The sequence below is a fragment of the Jaculus jaculus genome, chromosome 2 (assembly GCF_020740685.1).
Source record: "Jaculus jaculus isolate mJacJac1 chromosome 2, mJacJac1.mat.Y.cur, whole genome shotgun sequence".
Classification (NCBI taxonomy): Eukaryota; Metazoa; Chordata; class Mammalia; order Rodentia; family Dipodidae; genus Jaculus; species Jaculus jaculus.
In genome coordinates this window covers 178,730,207-178,747,072 of record NC_059103.1, presented here as the reverse complement: position 1 = coordinate 178,747,072, position 16,866 = coordinate 178,730,207, and the positions used below count along the sequence as shown (strand labels likewise).

Here is a 16,866-nt window from a genome sequence, read left to right as displayed (position 1 = left end):
GAGAGATTTAAAAGAAAAATTGAGATTTTTTTCCCTATAGGAATATTATATATTTGAAATTTTGTAGAAAAGAATTCATTTAATGTTATATTTTACAAAAAATTGGCCTATATTCACACAACACTTAAAAACAACTTATTGACTGGGGAGAGATGGTTTAGTGGATTATAGGTTTTCTGTGAAACTCTGAATATCCAAGTTTAGATACCTGAGCCCCCCCAAAAAATCCAGGCTTTACAAGCCAGCACCTTAACAACTGAGCAATCTCTCCAGCCCAGATTCTACTATTCCATGTGACAATCAGTAGCTTTTCAAAAATATGAACCAAGGAAAATGCTTTATTGCTTACATGGTATTTGTGTCATAGCCACCAATATGTGAGGAGTTGGCAAATTCCAGCTCTGCAAAGGCAAGTGTAGGTCTCTGTGAGCTATATAACAATGTTTTGGTATCTGAAGATGGAGGCAATGCATAAACAGTTCTATATAAAGCTCATGTCAATGCAGTGAGTAGCCACTGGCTCACCGTGATTTTGTGTTTTTGTCTTTATTTTTAGAAGGATGTGAAGTTGGCCATTGGAGCGAATGGGGAACTTGTAGCAGAAACAATCGCACATGTGGATTCAAATGGGGTCTGGAAACCAGAACACGGCAAATTGTTAAAAAGCCAGCAAAAGACACAATACCATGTCCAACCATTGCTGAATCCAGGAGATGCAAGATGGCCATGAGGCACTGCCCAGGAGGTATGTTTGAATAATTACTATCATGTGTCGCGTGCCCTCTGCATTTCCCTCCCCTTCCCACCCTCTTACAATAAAAGTTTTTTGTCCATGAAGGAAACCTGATAATAACATTGGAGAAGTCGACAATTCAACTTATTTAGAAGCAAATGTCTAAATTGTGAAGAGTACAAAGTGAATATTTCATCTACTTCCATGATATTTTAACAGTAATTTGAATATGAACGTGATTTGCAAAAGTGCATGTGTGCGCACGTGCGCACACACAGGCGTGTGTTTTCAAATGCACCATAAAAGCGGGTTCTTGTGAAATGTGGCCTTTGCAGATGTTGCTCTGAGGAAGGAGCCAACTTTCAGCTGAGAAGAGTTTAGATTAGAAAGGTTTATGGAATCTGTAAAACCATCTGTAGCCTTCCTAGTTGAAGGTGACAACTTAAAATAAACTTGCCCAAACGCTGGGGGGAATAAACATTGTCTTGATGTCACCACAATTAGCTGTTTCTCTTTGTTTTGATAATAATTTGTAGAAAACAGCTACTGGCATGTGTGTTTAACTCTCTGTAATAATTGTGCTGTTTTGCAGTAATTATTCTGTAATAACAGGATTAGACCCATTTAGAAATTAGGTAAAGAGCGCATGGCTAGGGCACCTCGGTGCTGGCTGAGGCAGCGTGGTAGGTAGAAATGTGCTTCTTGGCACTGTCGGTCAGTCAGCCTCTTAAAGCAATCGTTGCTCATTGACTTGTACTGTACCACTGGAAGAGGCCACATTGCTACAGATGAAATGGGGACTTTTGGGGTTTTTTTTTTTTTTAGTGCATAAAATAGAAAAGCAAAATCAGTTATGTTTGGAAAACTACCTTATGAAATAATCCAAACTTTTGTTTGCCCCCATTTATTTTTTCTCTGTTGCACATAGCTTTTAAACTCTAGCCTAAAAAGAGAACATATATGTGCTTAAAGTGGGTTTGTGTCCACAGTCTGCTGCCTCATAGAGATGGCCAAAGAGACAAAGCTTGGAAGCCTCGAGGACTCCAGCCAGCCTTTGAGAACGATTAGATCCAGATTCAGAAGCTACTATTAAGAAAGCAGCTTTTCCCCTTCAATTAGTTTTGCTTTTCCTTGCTGGGTCTTTGAAACAAAGTTTTTTTGGATCTGCTTTTCACTAACAAGGATGGTTTTGTTCACGTAAAACTGGGTATTTTTCAGTCAAAATATAAGAAAATATTTTCTTACAAAACTAATAAGCTAGTTCTTGAATAGCTGAGAGCATTTAACCTGCAACCTTTTGCCTAAAAACAAACCTGATGTATTCAGGTATAGTAAAGAAAGGATTTCTTTGTTGTATATTGTTTATATAACTAGCCTCTCCTCTCAATCCTTTTCAAGCAACATGGTCCCCCAATCATGGTTCACATTAATAGCAAAAATTAAACTGAAAATGCTCTTGTAACAAACATGCTTATGTTTAACAAGAGCCAACAAATTTGTCTCCCTCCCCCAAACTCTTTATTTTGACCTAGTCCCAGTCTTGTTTGAGAATTTTCTAGATAACAGTTATGTTTATTATGTTTGTATTTTTTATGCTACCAATAGTTGCTGTCTTAGTGAAATAGATCTGACTTTGTTGGCAGTTTTAAATCATGACACTCAAAACTGTTTATGTATGAGTTACTAGAATTCTCTTTCATACACATTAACCAGTAATGTATTCTGATTTAACTTATGCTTAGGTTATACCACACTTGTATCTATTAAGAAAGACCAGCTATTATTCTAATCCATGAAGCTACATACATTTTCAGTTTAATAAAATGAATTTTTGTACAATCTTCAAATTAGATCATTTTCCAAAGTTATAGTGGAATTTGTTTTGTTTTATTAAAAGGAAAGTAAACTAGAAGTAATTATTGATAGATATGGTTCTGTAATATTTTTTGTTTACAAATGTAGGAAGTAACAACTAGGGAATGATTTGGGGACTTGAGCAGTAGTTGATAAAAACTGGCGTTATTTCCAGTGGAGTATCCCACCTTGCCTCAGGTGAGAGAGAAAAGTCCCTTTCTTCAGTAGGTCATGGTGATTAATGGAAGAATGGAGAAGAAAACCACTTTATCCCTTTTTACATCTTGATTTGATTTTGGTGATCTGCCTTGACAAACCATGCAAAAATGAAAGTCGTAATCAGGTTGGGAATACAGGCATTTTTCAGATCTTTTCAACATATGTATGGGTTTTTCTCCTGTTGGAGCCAATCTTAACCTGATTGCACTCAAATGCTGCCTTAACCTCCTTCACACTGAGGCAGCAGCACATTAAAATCAGCTGCTTTCCATTACTGAAATGCATGAGTTAGAGGTCAGCGTAATGGAATAGTTGCTAAGTCTATAAGATGTTACACTGAATGCTATTAAATAGGGGAAAATGAATTGCTAGAAGAGCAACGGCAACAAAGCATAATGATCTAGCCTATTTTTCCCTTAACTAGTATGTTTGTTTGCCTTCAGAAAGAAAATAAAGGAAAGGAAGAGAGAGAAAGAAAAAAAGAAAGAAAGCCAGGCACTTATGCAGATTACAGGTTCATATTAATTCCTATTTCGTCCAGATTAGTTACCTTTTCTTCTATTTCTGAAGAAATCTATAACACTTCTTGGACTTTTACAGTACATTCTTCAGAGGCTTGGTCTGTGATGGGATCTGGGCTTCTACATTCTGGGAACTTGTTACTTCTGTGGCCCCTCCCCAGCAAGTCACTTAACCTCTTCTGGCCTCTATTTCCTCATTTTTAAATTAAAGGTATTGGCGTGTGATCTTTAAGGTCCAGTCTAGGTCTAAACTCCCATAACTCTAGAATGCATTGCTGAAAGATACAGATGAGTCCTCTGGTTGCTGCTTAGCAGATGACGAAGAGAACTGGAAGTTCTAGAAAACCCAGAATGCATCACATCCCTGGTAGTTGCCCTGGACAGTTTGCTAAACCTTCATCTGGTGGCTTTTACCCTCTTCAAAAAAGGACTGCTGCCTAGTGGCCTTTCAAAGACAAAATAAGATTCTTTCGTAGTATATATGTGACCTGTGGCTCAGCTACCAAAAAGGAAAAACTGGGACACCTAACAGATCATGGAAAAGGACAGTGAGTTCATAGTGAGTTTGGAAAGCAATTGGAAAGAAGAAAGGACTGAAAATTGACAGCTATATTTGTTGCAGATATATCCACATTTACTCCCCTCCCTGAGCAACAATGAATCCTGTTAAGACTAATTCATCTTATTCATTTTTAATCCAGAGATTTAAATGGAAAGGATTTCACTTTTGGGTGATATTTTAGACTAGACAATATCTTTATAGAAAAAAGACAACCATGCTGTAAAGCATATATTTCAATGGCCAGTAGAAGAAAATCCAAAATGCTAAAGTATGAGACTGGAGAGTGCTCATGTACAGGAGGAAATATCATGTCAGTGTCTTTTAAAAAATTTTTTAGATTTTTATTTATTTATTTGAGAGTGACAGAGAGAGAAAGAGGCAGAGAGAGAGAGAGAGAGAGAGAGAGAGAGAGAGAGAGAGAGAGAGAGAGAGAGAGAGAATGGGCGTGCCAGGGCTTCTAGCTACTGCGAACGAACTCCAGACGCGTGCGCCTCCTTGTGCATCTGGCTAATGTGGGTCCTGGGGAATCAAGCCTCGAACCGGGGTCCTTAGGCTTCACAGGCAAGCGCTTAACCACTATGCCATCTCTCCAGCCCTGTCAGTGTCTTTAATCTTCTACTCTTTCACAGGATTGACCAACTGTCTTTCTCATATATGTGGGGCTTTTCACTTGTTGAAAAAGTCCATGACAACTAATCATTTGCTTGCAGGCTATCAGATATTAGTTGAGCATTGCCGTATAATGTTCACTGGTATATTTCTCAAAGAATATTTAAGAGATTTTCCTAAATGTAATTGCATACAAAAGTAAGTGAGTATATATAATTTCATGTGGGAATGAATTCTCTCCAATAAAATAAGGCAAGACAGTGAACTAGGACATGAGCTGAGCTATACTAATTTAGGAAAATTATGTAAATGACATTTGATTAGAGATCTGAATGAAGGCAATCTCTTAAAGAGCAAAGGTGACATTTTCTAGCTATTGATTCAATGTACATTTTATTTTAATATTATTGATCCTTCCACCATATTTTAGAAATGAGGGAGTTCCTAGCTGAGCTCCAGTGAGACTATAAGTGGTCCATGACAAGTTGTTGGATATACTACAAAGAACAGAACTGACATCTGGCTGCCTAGGAAGCCCAGGTTTTCTTACACCTGTGTCTTATTCCTTGTGATAAGGATCAAAGGTAAAGCCATGGTTGCCATATATGAAACTTTTAGCCCTTCTTGGATCCATTCATTTCCCTTTTACTCTACACGTACTATGCGATACAACACCATGCCAGCTCCATTTTCTTCCAGCATTTCCCAGTGTGGAATAACAAGTGAAGTAAACATCAGAGGTCAGAACACCAGGCCACTGGCTTTGCTTTGACTTAGCTATCTCGAAACTGCTCTCCTTTCCTTTAATTTTGATGTCATTAGTCTTCCATTTTAGGAAATATGGCTTCAGTATTGTTCCATCCTTATTCCTTCAGTCGGCCTTCTGGATAAGGCTTCCTGGTATTGAGACACATTCAGCAATCATCACTGGCATCTGCCCCTGAGCTTATTTATAAAGGATCACTGGTTCATCTGAGCCAATCCCCCATCTCAGCCTCACATTGTTGTTTATTTTTAAATATCTTTTTTTTTTTTTTTTTGAGATAGGGTCTCACACTGGCCCAGGCTGACCTGAAATTCACAATGTAGTCTCAGGGTGGCCTCAAACTCATGGCAATCCTCCTACCTCTGCCTCCTGAGTTCTGGGACTAAGGTGTGTACCATCACTCCTGGCCTATTTTTTAATATCTTTCTGAAGCATTTCAGCAGTAAGCCTCTGATCAATGTAGGTGATGCTCAGTCACCTTCTCCATTTCTTTCAGTCTTGTTTGTTAATGACTATCTCAACACACCATATTTCAGTTATGAGTGATCATATAGTACATTTCTCTAAGCCCTAGTCATATTTTCTTAGTCCAGTACAAAACTTCAAATATGAAACCTGCTACTGTATGTGATTTCAATTTGAAACTAACTCATTCTTATTAAACATTACCTGATCATTATCTACATTTTTCAGAGAGTAGCTATTGATAGGGAACAAAAAATATTATTTAGCCACTTGGAACCTTAATCTTTGCAAACATCTACTTTTGAAAAGGCAGTAATAATAAGACCTCTCTAATCTGTTTTCTAGACATAAAGTGACAGCAACATGTGGACTAGGTATTAGATAATTTAACTAAAGATGGTTGCAGATTGTGATGGATTAAGCTGAGAGCAGGAAATAAGCACATTTTCAACAGCACAGGGTCAAGAAAATATGCTTTAGACATATGTTCTTTATTTCTCTACATTTTGTTTACATTTGGGTTACAATTTATGTGGTCTGCTTTATACATGCCGGCCTCAGGAATAGTTTAGGGGAGAGAGGGTAAGAGAAAACCACTTTTCTTTTGAGGCCTAGACTTTTTCAAGAGTGTCATTAATGGAATTTAAGAAGTGAGTGCATAAAATGGGATTCCTTTGCTTTTCTCCAGGCTTTGCTAGACACAGTATGATATTACTTTGAGAAATAAGTGAATTGTGTACATAATTTTCAATTAAGCATATTATACTCTTTTCCAGGGACTCTGGATATATAGATGCTAATTCTAATGTTTATTATATGGTTAGTGATCATAAACTAGAGGATTACCCATGGCAGCTTCTTTATAAATATAGATGCATCATTACTATATAAAGTTGATACTGTACAAAGGCCTACCTGCCTTCAAACATTTCTTGCAGTAAAGTGTCTGAAATTTCTGCTTCAGTGAGCTTTACTTTATTTTGGGATTCTTTCTGTTTCTGGATTCTTTTCTTTCCCACAACCTGCCATTTAATTACTTTACTTATTTGTTTCATAAAAAAATTGGGCTAAGTGTTTTAGGTTTGCCTCTTTGTTTGTTTGTTTGTATCAAGGTGTTACAGAGCCCAGGCTAGCCTCAAACTCATTACATAACTGAGTTGGGCTTGGACTCCTTATCCTCTTTTTCCACCTCCAAGTGCTGGGATGACACATTTGTGCCTCCATGCCTAGGAGTAGTATACCTTATCTAGTTGCTGTTTTAAGCAACCTGCTTACTTCAAAATTTACTCCTTTTCACACAGTAAAGCACAAGGGTCTGAGGAGATGCAGGATCAAGAAGGTGGACTTCCATGGTTTGTAGAGAGAAGGCACAGCCTTGGGAAAAGACAAAAGAGTTCTAAGAAGTGCAAAGTGCCCAAGCAGGATGAAGGAGTTGAAATAGCCAATTCCTTTTCCCAATTTCATTTTGAGGCTGTCCTGTTGCCAGCTTTGCTTTCCAAAGGGCACAGGGAGTGGATCGGCAAGTGGAAGAAGCCACACCTTTGTGCCATTCTCTAAGCTGCCCATCTGGAACCTTTACCAGCCCCATTTAATTATAGTCTGGGGTGCCATGTCCTAGTCTCTTTTATGGGTACTTGTAAAACGGATTTCTCAACTACATATGCTACTGAAGGCCCCAAGATGGATATGTAACAAAAGACAGGAAATTTCCAAAGGAACTTTTTATGAATTATACTCAGCAGTAAGCTAGGATGATCATAATGTAAAAGGTGAAAACCACATTTTAAACTCTCCCAAATAAAAATAATTTTATAAGACACATATGGTGTCAGTGCTAAGAGTGCCTCTTATAGGAGACATTTTTCCCTACTCCTAAGATAAGGAAGCCTTGACAACAAATTCTCCAGTGGTTTCTTAGAACAACTTTTCTCCTCGTTGGACATGTCTCTGTGCTCCTTGCACGGTGTTGCTGAAAAGTAAGTCTGCAGTTTTCTTGCTTACATTTCCTGTCCCATGTCCCCAACTACTGCGCTGACTCGGAGCTTTGACTAGTTCCCTACTGCACCAGCAGGCAGCAAAAGAACATTTCCTTGGAAAGAATGACAGAGTTATCCTGAAATCCCAGCATGACTCATGCTGTCATCATACATAAGTAGTGAAAAGATAAAAAGTATTTTGTGTAACAAAATTGGAATTTTCAACATTAACTTAACCTGAAAATGTAACAGCTGACCTGTGTTTGTCATTCTTGGATCTACGATTTCTCAGTATTAGTATTAGTTTTTGTTTGTTTCTGTGGACTGTGGGGACTAGAAGTAAAATGTGAGAGCTTTAGTTAAGAGCCATTTAGTCATAAATGCAATGCTTTAGGCTCTTGCTGATTGCTTGAAGGATTTAGCAATAATGTAAAAATATACATAACAGCATGTTAGTGATAGTGTAAAAAAAGACATATGACAGCATGTTGAAACAAAATTTCAAAATATTAGAACCAGGAAAAACAAAGTAGAAGATGATTTGAGAAATGAGGGAAAAAGAATATGACCAATGGATCTAGATTGATTAAAATAGGTTTTGACTACTCCTTACTCAACTATCAAAGCAGGAATCCAGATGCTACAGAGAACTCAACACTAAATCAGACTGCCAACAGGCCCTTGCGTGGCTCCGGGAACATTGTAGGTGACAAGGCGGAAAGACTGTAAGAGCCACAGAGTGGGTCAGAATACCATGAGAGACAGGTCTTTGCTATTCCACAAGGACTTAAAAAAAAAAATCTTGGGTTTGCTGTCAGGAAAAGGGGAAAATATATGTGCTTCTAAATTAAAAAGAATAACTAAAATACAATGGTGATTTAAAAACAGCTTTTGGAGAAAAATTGCTAAAGTGGGGGCCTTGGCGTGAGAGGTTTTGGGTTCTTCCCCTCAGCTTAGTGAAGATTACAGAAAGGGGGTATATCAAAGCAAGTGAACTTTATTCAAGCAAAAGTGAAAGTAAGGAATGCTTCCTTCAGGATGGGACATGGCCCTGAGCAGCATGATCTAACCTCTGACATCCCGCTTATGTCTAGCGTCATAGCCCCATCCTCAGCCTGTTCTCACCCTCACGGCCGGCCGTCTCCATCAGGTCTTCCCTGTGCATTCTTGGTTAATAGTGGATTGGATTCTCCAGCATGGAGGTGGGCTTCTGCTTGGATCCCTGGCCTCAGGTCACTATCATGGAAACTCTCAACAACTGGCCTTGCCTGTGGGCTTTGAGGGAGGGGCATCGTCTTATCTCTGAGGTCTTCCTCCCCTCAAGGCTTCTGGGACCAAGACTGAATACTGTTAGACACATACACACACATCAGTGTTCATGCACAAACACAGATATGCACACATGCAGACATAGCCATTCAAGCTGCAGACACAATGAAGTGTGTGAATATATGTAGGAGAGTGGAAGTAGGCTCTAATCCTAGAACTGGGGAAATGAGTGATAATTATCAAAATATTCTAGTTCACAAGAAAGACACTGAATAAAGTTAATCCAACACTGAACAAAATTCTCAAATGGAAAATGGGTCCTAAGTTAGGTGATGTACTCAAGATGGTCTACACCAGCAGACCGCGTGTTAGTTACCTCCCATTGAAAAGTGAAAGGTGTTCCAGATTGAACATGACTCAACAGAGGCATCAGTTTTGTGGAGTGGAGCTTTTACTTGGAATTATCCAGCTGATTCTTTGGAAATTTATTTTTACATCTAGAATACCTAGATAACGTACAGGTATATTGGTTTATTGGTTTATTGTCTTGGAGGCAGCTATCTTTCAATCTTGTCAGTAAATCTAGTGTCATTTCCTTTTATTATTTTTTTCTTTCAATTTTTTTCAAGATAAACTCGCAACACTAGGCCAGGCTGGCCTGGAATTCACTATGTAACCCTAGGCTGGCCTCAAACTCACAGTGATCCTCCTACCTCTGTCTCCAAAGTGATGGGATTAAATGTGTGTGCCACTATGCTCAGCTTCTTTGTTGCTTTGTTCCCTCCCTCCCTCCCTCCCTCCCTCCCTCCCTCTCTCCCTCCCTCCCTCCGTTCTTTCTTCCTTCCTTCCTTCCTTCCTTCCTTCCTTCCTTCCTTCCTTCCTTCCTTCCTTCCTTCCTTCCTTTCTTTCTGTTTGGTTTTTTGAGTTAGGGTCTCTCTCTAGCCCAGGCTGACCTGGAATTCACTACTGTTGGGCCCTGACAGGCCTAGGCGTGAGGCCTAGTGGAACTTCCTGAGCCCAGCTAAAGTTTGGCGACCTGTCTCTGGCCAGCTATGACTCAGCAGGATGCCTAAGGGCTTCTGGCCTGCTACTTCCTCGTGGTAATTGTAATTACCATTTCAATAGTTAAAGTTTACTATTGGCCCTTACCTCTTCTCCCACCCTAAAATCCCCGCCTTCGTCCCCAACATGATATAAGCAACTGCTCAGAGTAATAAAGCGAGTTGTTCCTGCATGGAAAAGACTCCCGACTCAGTGTGGTTTTTCTCCGGTGGCCAGGAGAGGTTTCTGAGTCCTCCGATGCTCATCATCCCCTCAACCCCTAGGGAGGAACCAGCAGGCCTGGTCCTTCCCTCGGCACTACCTGTGCAGGAAGGAGCCCCGCACACTATGAAATCTAACCTCAGGATGGCGTTGAACTCACAGAGGTAAGATATTCTTAAGTAAGGCTGTGGAGGGCTGGGGAGATGGCTTAGCGGTTAAGTGCTTGCCTGTGAAGCCTAAGGACCCCGGTTCGAGGCTTGGTTCCCCAGGTCCCATGTTAGTCAGATGCACAAGGGGGCGCACACGTCTGGAGTTCGTTTGCAGTGGCTGGAAGCCCTGGCACACCCATTCTCTCTCTCTCCCTCTGTCTTTCTCTCTGTGTCTGTCGCCCTCAAATAAATAAATTAATTAAAAAAAAAAAGTAAGGCTGTGAATTATGTGTCTAGATGCAGGATTATTTCAAGTGATCATCTCAAGCCCTATAGCAGTCTGTAAATAACCCTTCAGTATGAGTTTTATTTCTTCTCCAAGGTTGTTCTTGAATCATTTTAATCTGTATCAAGATTATTTGTTGAGAGAAAACAATGTGGATTTTGAATAAATGCTTACTGACTTGAGCTTACTTTATAAAAATATGTTGTAACATACCTTCTCAGTTCTCTATGAACCTAGATAATTCAGTATTAGCAGCTGTGACTCCAATCAATCTGAGCAAAAGTAAGAAATTTGTTTAATGTTATAGCAATCCTGTGTTTTCCTTCCTAGTGACCTAGAATAGTTTCTGAGGATTATCATTGATCGCTATGTCTGTGGAGTCGTCAAATTAATTAGTTACTAATTCTTTATTGCCTATATTCTAAATAAATATACAAATTGGGAGAAAAGACTTGGGGAAAAAAACCCAAAACAATTGGTATTCAAGTAAGAGAAGAAAAAACATACATGTTATATGATAGCAAGAACCAAAGTTGAAAATTTAAATGTTATGTGTGGGGTTGGAGAGATGGCTTAGCAGTTAAGCGCTTGCCTGTGAAGCCTAAAGACCCCAGTTTGAAGCTTGATTCCTCAGGACCCATGTTAGCCAGATGCACAAGGGGACGCATGCATCTGGAGTTCATTTGCAGTGGCTGGAAGCCCTGGCGCGCCTATTCTCTCTCTTTCTCTCTCTCTCTGTCTGTTGCTCTCAAATAAATAAATAAAAATAACAAAAAAAATGTTATGTATGTATGGTTATGGGGAGAAAGTGTCTTTTTTTTTTTTTTTTTAAGCTGCCAGGGCCAGGGGATATTTTCTGAGGAGTAGGAATGGGTAGAAGCCATCTTTCAAAAGGGAGTTCATGTGGGGGGGGGGGGAAAGACATTGGGACAGAGGCTGTAGACACCAAAGCATTCTTTATGCCTCCAAAGGAAGAGACCATATGAGCTTGATGGAAGCTTATCTTGGAAATTCCAGGCCCCAAACTCCTAGCATAAAGCATGAGCTGCAGTATGTCCATGGAGAGGAGGAGTATGTGACTTTACCTTGTACCCTATGGAGAGGCCAGGAAAGTGTTGAATATGCAGCCATACTAGCAGAAGATGGATGTGACTGGATGCCATATTGGGGAGGTATCAATAGGAGGATGAACTGTCCATACTGGATTTGAGGATCAGCATTGAGCAGAGGCTGATTTTAATAGAGAATTTACCAGCAAATACTTACAGGGCCCAGTGTTCATACAGTTTTCTGTTTGCTTGCTTTTCTAATGAGTGTAGGATTTTTATCTTGGCTCTCACTCTGCTGTAACCCCTCTATCTCTTTCAGCCAACTTTCTTAGCCAAGCTATTCCCTAGTTCATTTTTATGTAATTTTTTCCTTCTTTTCTTTAATATAGGCACATTTTGCTTTCACCCTAAGTGAACTATATTTACTTCTAAAAACTCATTCCACTTGCCATTCACACAGCTCCTTGAATATAATATCCCCTATTTTCTACTTTGTCATATTGCTTTCCTAATGCATTTCCCTTCCAAGTATACTATCTAAAAATATACAAATTAAATATTATTCAAGCCAAGGATGACAATGTTCTCACAAAGCCCAATTTCAAGTGCATAATCTAAGGGAAGCTTACCTAGCATGTCAGTGACTAGCAGCTGCCTGGAGCACTGGGTTGAGAAGGATCCTGAATTCAGAATATACGTACATAGTAGTCAGTTTGTAGTGTTGATATCACCACACATTCTTCTGATTCTAATCCTGTAACCCATGCTGCTGAGGCCTTTTCCAGCCATACAAACTCACCGACACACACATTTATATATCTTTGATAACTAGTTATCTAGCTTGTCTTTTATACCTTTAGTGAAAGTTGGTGTGAGTATATTGGAAAATACAGTATGTGAAATAATAGTCTTGAATTAATTGTATGCTGCCCTGATTATCTATTTACTGAATGACATTGTATCTTAATTTCCTAAAAGCAATTCATGTATAAACCAAGAAGGATTTGTTTTAAGGTCATTGTGAGTAGTAAGGGAACATAGTATGTATGAAAACTTGTAAGTTCTTTTTTCACATTTTACTTTCACCATATTTTATTCAAATTCTTATTTTACAATATTTTCCATTCTTCCATGCATGTCCTCCTCTTGCTCCTCACTCTCCTTTGATTTCAGTACACACCATGGCTTTATCTATCTTTCTAGATATGAATCAGAGTTTTCCTAAGCTCCAGTTCTACATATCCATCTACTGGTGAGCATGTCTCTCCTCTGAATATTCTGCCAGTTTGTTATACATAAAACTTAAATTATACTTCACTTCCCCCAGGAAGGCTATCCTTCTTATGGATAGTACTAGCATTCTAATCATCAACACTTAGCACTGTACTTAACATGCTCCTTTATATTTAGACCAAGGCTCAAATCATTGATCAACCACCTAAAAGTGTGCAAACTTGCAGAGTGTTATCAAAGTAAACATCAACATAAGCATCTTATTTGGGGGAATAATATCACACGTCTGTATCATTGGTTATCATGACAATTAAATATTATTCCTTCCTTGGCTTGAACAGAGCAAAGGATCATAACACCTTCTCAGTGTTTTGTTTTGTTTTTTTAATGATGCTGGAGAGCAAACCCAGGGCTCTTTGCATGCTTGGCAAGTTGTACACCTTTCAGCTCTTTGTTGCCTTTTTAAAAGATTTTATTTTTATTTATTTATTAGAGACAGTGAGGGAGAGAGAGAGAGAGAGAGAGGGAGGGAGGGAGGGAGGGAGGGAGGGAGGGAGGGAGGGAGAGAGAGAGAGAGAGAGAATGGGCACACCAGGGCCTCTAGCCACTGCAAACGAACTCCAGATGCATGTACCACCATGTGCATCTGGCTTACGTGGGACCTGGAGAATTGAACCTGGCTCCTTAGGCTTCACAGGCATGTGCCTTAACCACTAAGTTCTCTCTTCAGCCCTGTTTTTTTTTTTTAAATTTTTTTCTAAAGTAACAACATATCCAGTTTTATTTCTTTATTGCTCACTTATCTTCATTGCTGGGGTTTCTATTTGAATACATTTTATTCTCTTTACCTGGAATATTACTAGGCAGGGGAAGTAAAGTGAATTTGCATTCAAAGTATCTGATGCAGTTTTTACCCCACTTGCAGGCTAACATGGGTGGTGAGATGGAAGAACTAAGTTTTAAGCAGTAGGATAGCCATTGCACATCCTGATTAATTTAGAGCAGACCTCAGATGTTGAAGTGGAAAAAGGAAGAATAGGACAGATACATGGTTGTTGAGGAGGAGACACAGTAGAATCCAGGCTGGGAATCATGGAAATATTGAGGAAGTGTAAAGGCTTGAGTGTGAAGAGAGATGGCATGCTGAGAAATAGTATGAGAAATAGGTCATGTATTGCTTAACATTCATACAACTGGGAGGGATCTATTTGCATCAGCGCATGTTGCAGAGAGGAAAAAAATAGAAATGGACAAGAAGAATAGAAATAAGAACAATGGACTTAGATGATAGTTTTAAAAGGCAGCCAAAGTTGATTATCAGATTGAATTCCACAGATAAGCCATGTCTGAAAAAAATCTGAAGATAACTAGTTGATTATGGGGAGGACATCTCCGCCACTTAGGTATGACATATTTCCACCCCACCCTTGTCAATATTTGGTAAAACGCCGACACATGGGTACACTATGCGACGTAAGGAGGACATAGAAGGAAGTCAGGCTGAATGCAATGTATTGAGCCCAGAAAGTTAGAAATATACGTACAAGGGTTGGGGATATGGCTAAGTGGTAAAGCATCTGCCACATAATCATTGGGACCTGAAGTCGGATCCCCCAGCACCATGTAAACCCGACGTGGACATTTGTGTCTGTAATCCAAGTACAGGAGAATCCCCAGATGCACATGGGTCAGCTACACTGGTAAGTGCTATAGCAAACAGAAGAGATTGCCTCAAACAAGGTGCCAGGCATGAGTTGACACCTAAGGATATTCTGGATTTCCGGGGCACTCACGTGCCCATACTCACCCACGTGCCCATACTCACACCCACGTGCATGTACCCTCCTCTCACCACCACACACTAAGGTTCAGGAAAAGACACATGAGCATAGATGTATAACAAATTTCGTAAATGTTTATTACCTTTCTGCATCTAAAAGCACTTTTACTTTGAAAATTAAATGTGTTAAATGAATTACATATATGATAACCATAATTAAATCTTGAGGAGAGACTGGGACTTAGAGAAGGAAGGAGTCCTGACCTATGCTCAGAAATACCCAGATTCACTTGTCTGCAACATGCCATACTGCATGGGATTTTCTCCAGGTTCAGGGAATATCCTGATTTTTTAAAAAATATATAGATTATTGGAGTTTCCTTTTAGAGACAATTGAAGAACATGACTTTCTATTACTCCAAGCTTTAAGATGAGTTCATTTGCATTTTTTTCTTTTGAGTGTTGGAAATGAAAATCCCCAGAGACCAGCGGGTTACTTGTGGTGAAAGTAGATGTTAGAAGACAAGCGTGGCTCTTGCTTAGACGTCCAATGTGGAGCACTTTCAGCCTCCTATCTTTGAAAACATAATAATCTTAGGGATACATTCAGAGGTAATACAACTGGATTTTGTCATGTACACACCCTCTGTCTGATAAGCCTATATATTTTTGTTGTTGTTTATTTATTTTGCAATATTTCCCCTCAAAATGGAGGCAAGAAATATAGCAAGGACTGAATTCAATTGCATGTTGCCTGGTGTCATGGACTCTGCAAGATTATATAATTAATTTTTTTTCTCTTTAAGTTTATAGTTATTTAATGAAATATACAAATTACATAGAGTTAAATGTGGTATAAGGTAGACACATGCTAGGTTACAAAGACAAACAATTTTATCTTAGATGGCCTTATTTTTTTTTTTTTTTTTTTTTGAGGCAAGCCCAACAGACTGGGCTTTTTTTTTTTTTTTTTTTTTTTTTTTTTTTTTTTTTTTAAATGAGAGAGATTGAGAGAGAGAGAGAGAGAGAGAGAGAGAGAGAGAGAGAGAGAGAGGGAGAATTGGCATGGCAGGGCCTCCACTCACTGCAGTCTAACTCCAGACATGTGTGCCACCTTGTGCGCTTGTAGTTACCTTATGCATCTAGCTTGCCTGGGACCTGGAGAGTAGAACATGGGTCCTTAGGCTTCTCAGGTGGCAAGGGCTTTAACTGCTAAGCTATCTTTCCAGCACATATTGCCTCTTTTGAATACTTAAATGAGAAGTTACCTTCCTTTCATCCCAGAGGAAAATTCTTACAGGTCTTAATGTCTTTTCAGTTTTTGATGATCTAGTCCTATATGATTATTTTTAGTTACTGATGCAGTCTTGATTTAGTTTTTATATCTCACTTGAGATAACCCAATGTAGAAGCTTGGAATAGTAAGATGTCTTTATCATTATAGGCTTATCAGTAGAAAATGGTCAGTAGACTTTAGTTGATATGAAGGGTAGATTTTCCATAATAACTAGTTCTCATACATCTTTCTTGAGTACCCAATAAGATGAAATGATAAAAGCAATTGAATGCTAACCTAGGTAAGACATATCTTGTTTAGGCTCTCATCCCCCCTTTTCCCTGTCCTTTTCATCTTATGCCAAAACCTGTAGAAGGAAGCCATATGCATCTGTCTTGCATCTATACAAAAATTTCTTGTTGTATTCTTCGATTTTACATGTTGAGAGTAGCATTGCTAACTTGAGTGATTTAAAGCAATTTCTGCCTCAAATGTCAAGTGTCTGTTACATGTCAGTTCTTCCTCTATTTGGTGTAATTGTCAACTCTATGTGCACAGATTGACTTAATACAGTCATCAAATGTGCTTTGAATTAAGAGCTCTTTGGCCAGCTTCTGGAGAGCTGTTTGAAGCACTGTGTTCTTTGTCATTACCATTCTGCCACTATTTATCAGAAACAGAAGATGTGTGTATCCCAAGAACCACGAGTGAAATCTTTCTACCAGGTGGATGACATGTGAGCATATCTCGTTGCAAAACTATAACATTGGTAGTAGCCTAATTCAAACCATTCCTTCTATAATAGCTTACATTTATTAACCATTTGCTTAAAGGAGTTCAAACAAGGGTGGTAACC

The 16,866-nt window shown here is 39.0% G+C and overlaps 1 protein-coding gene across 1 annotated transcript in view; it reads left to right on the top strand.

The window, feature by feature from the left end:
- Positions 1-16,866, top strand: part of Rspo2 (R-spondin 2) — a 158,445-nt gene that overhangs the window by 107,610 nt on the left and 33,969 nt on the right. Inside the window, exon 5 of the mRNA XM_004661396.2 lies at positions 557-745. Coding sequence (XP_004661453.1) covers positions 557-745 — 189 coding nt within the window. The remainder of the gene's footprint in view (positions 1-556; positions 746-16,866) is intronic.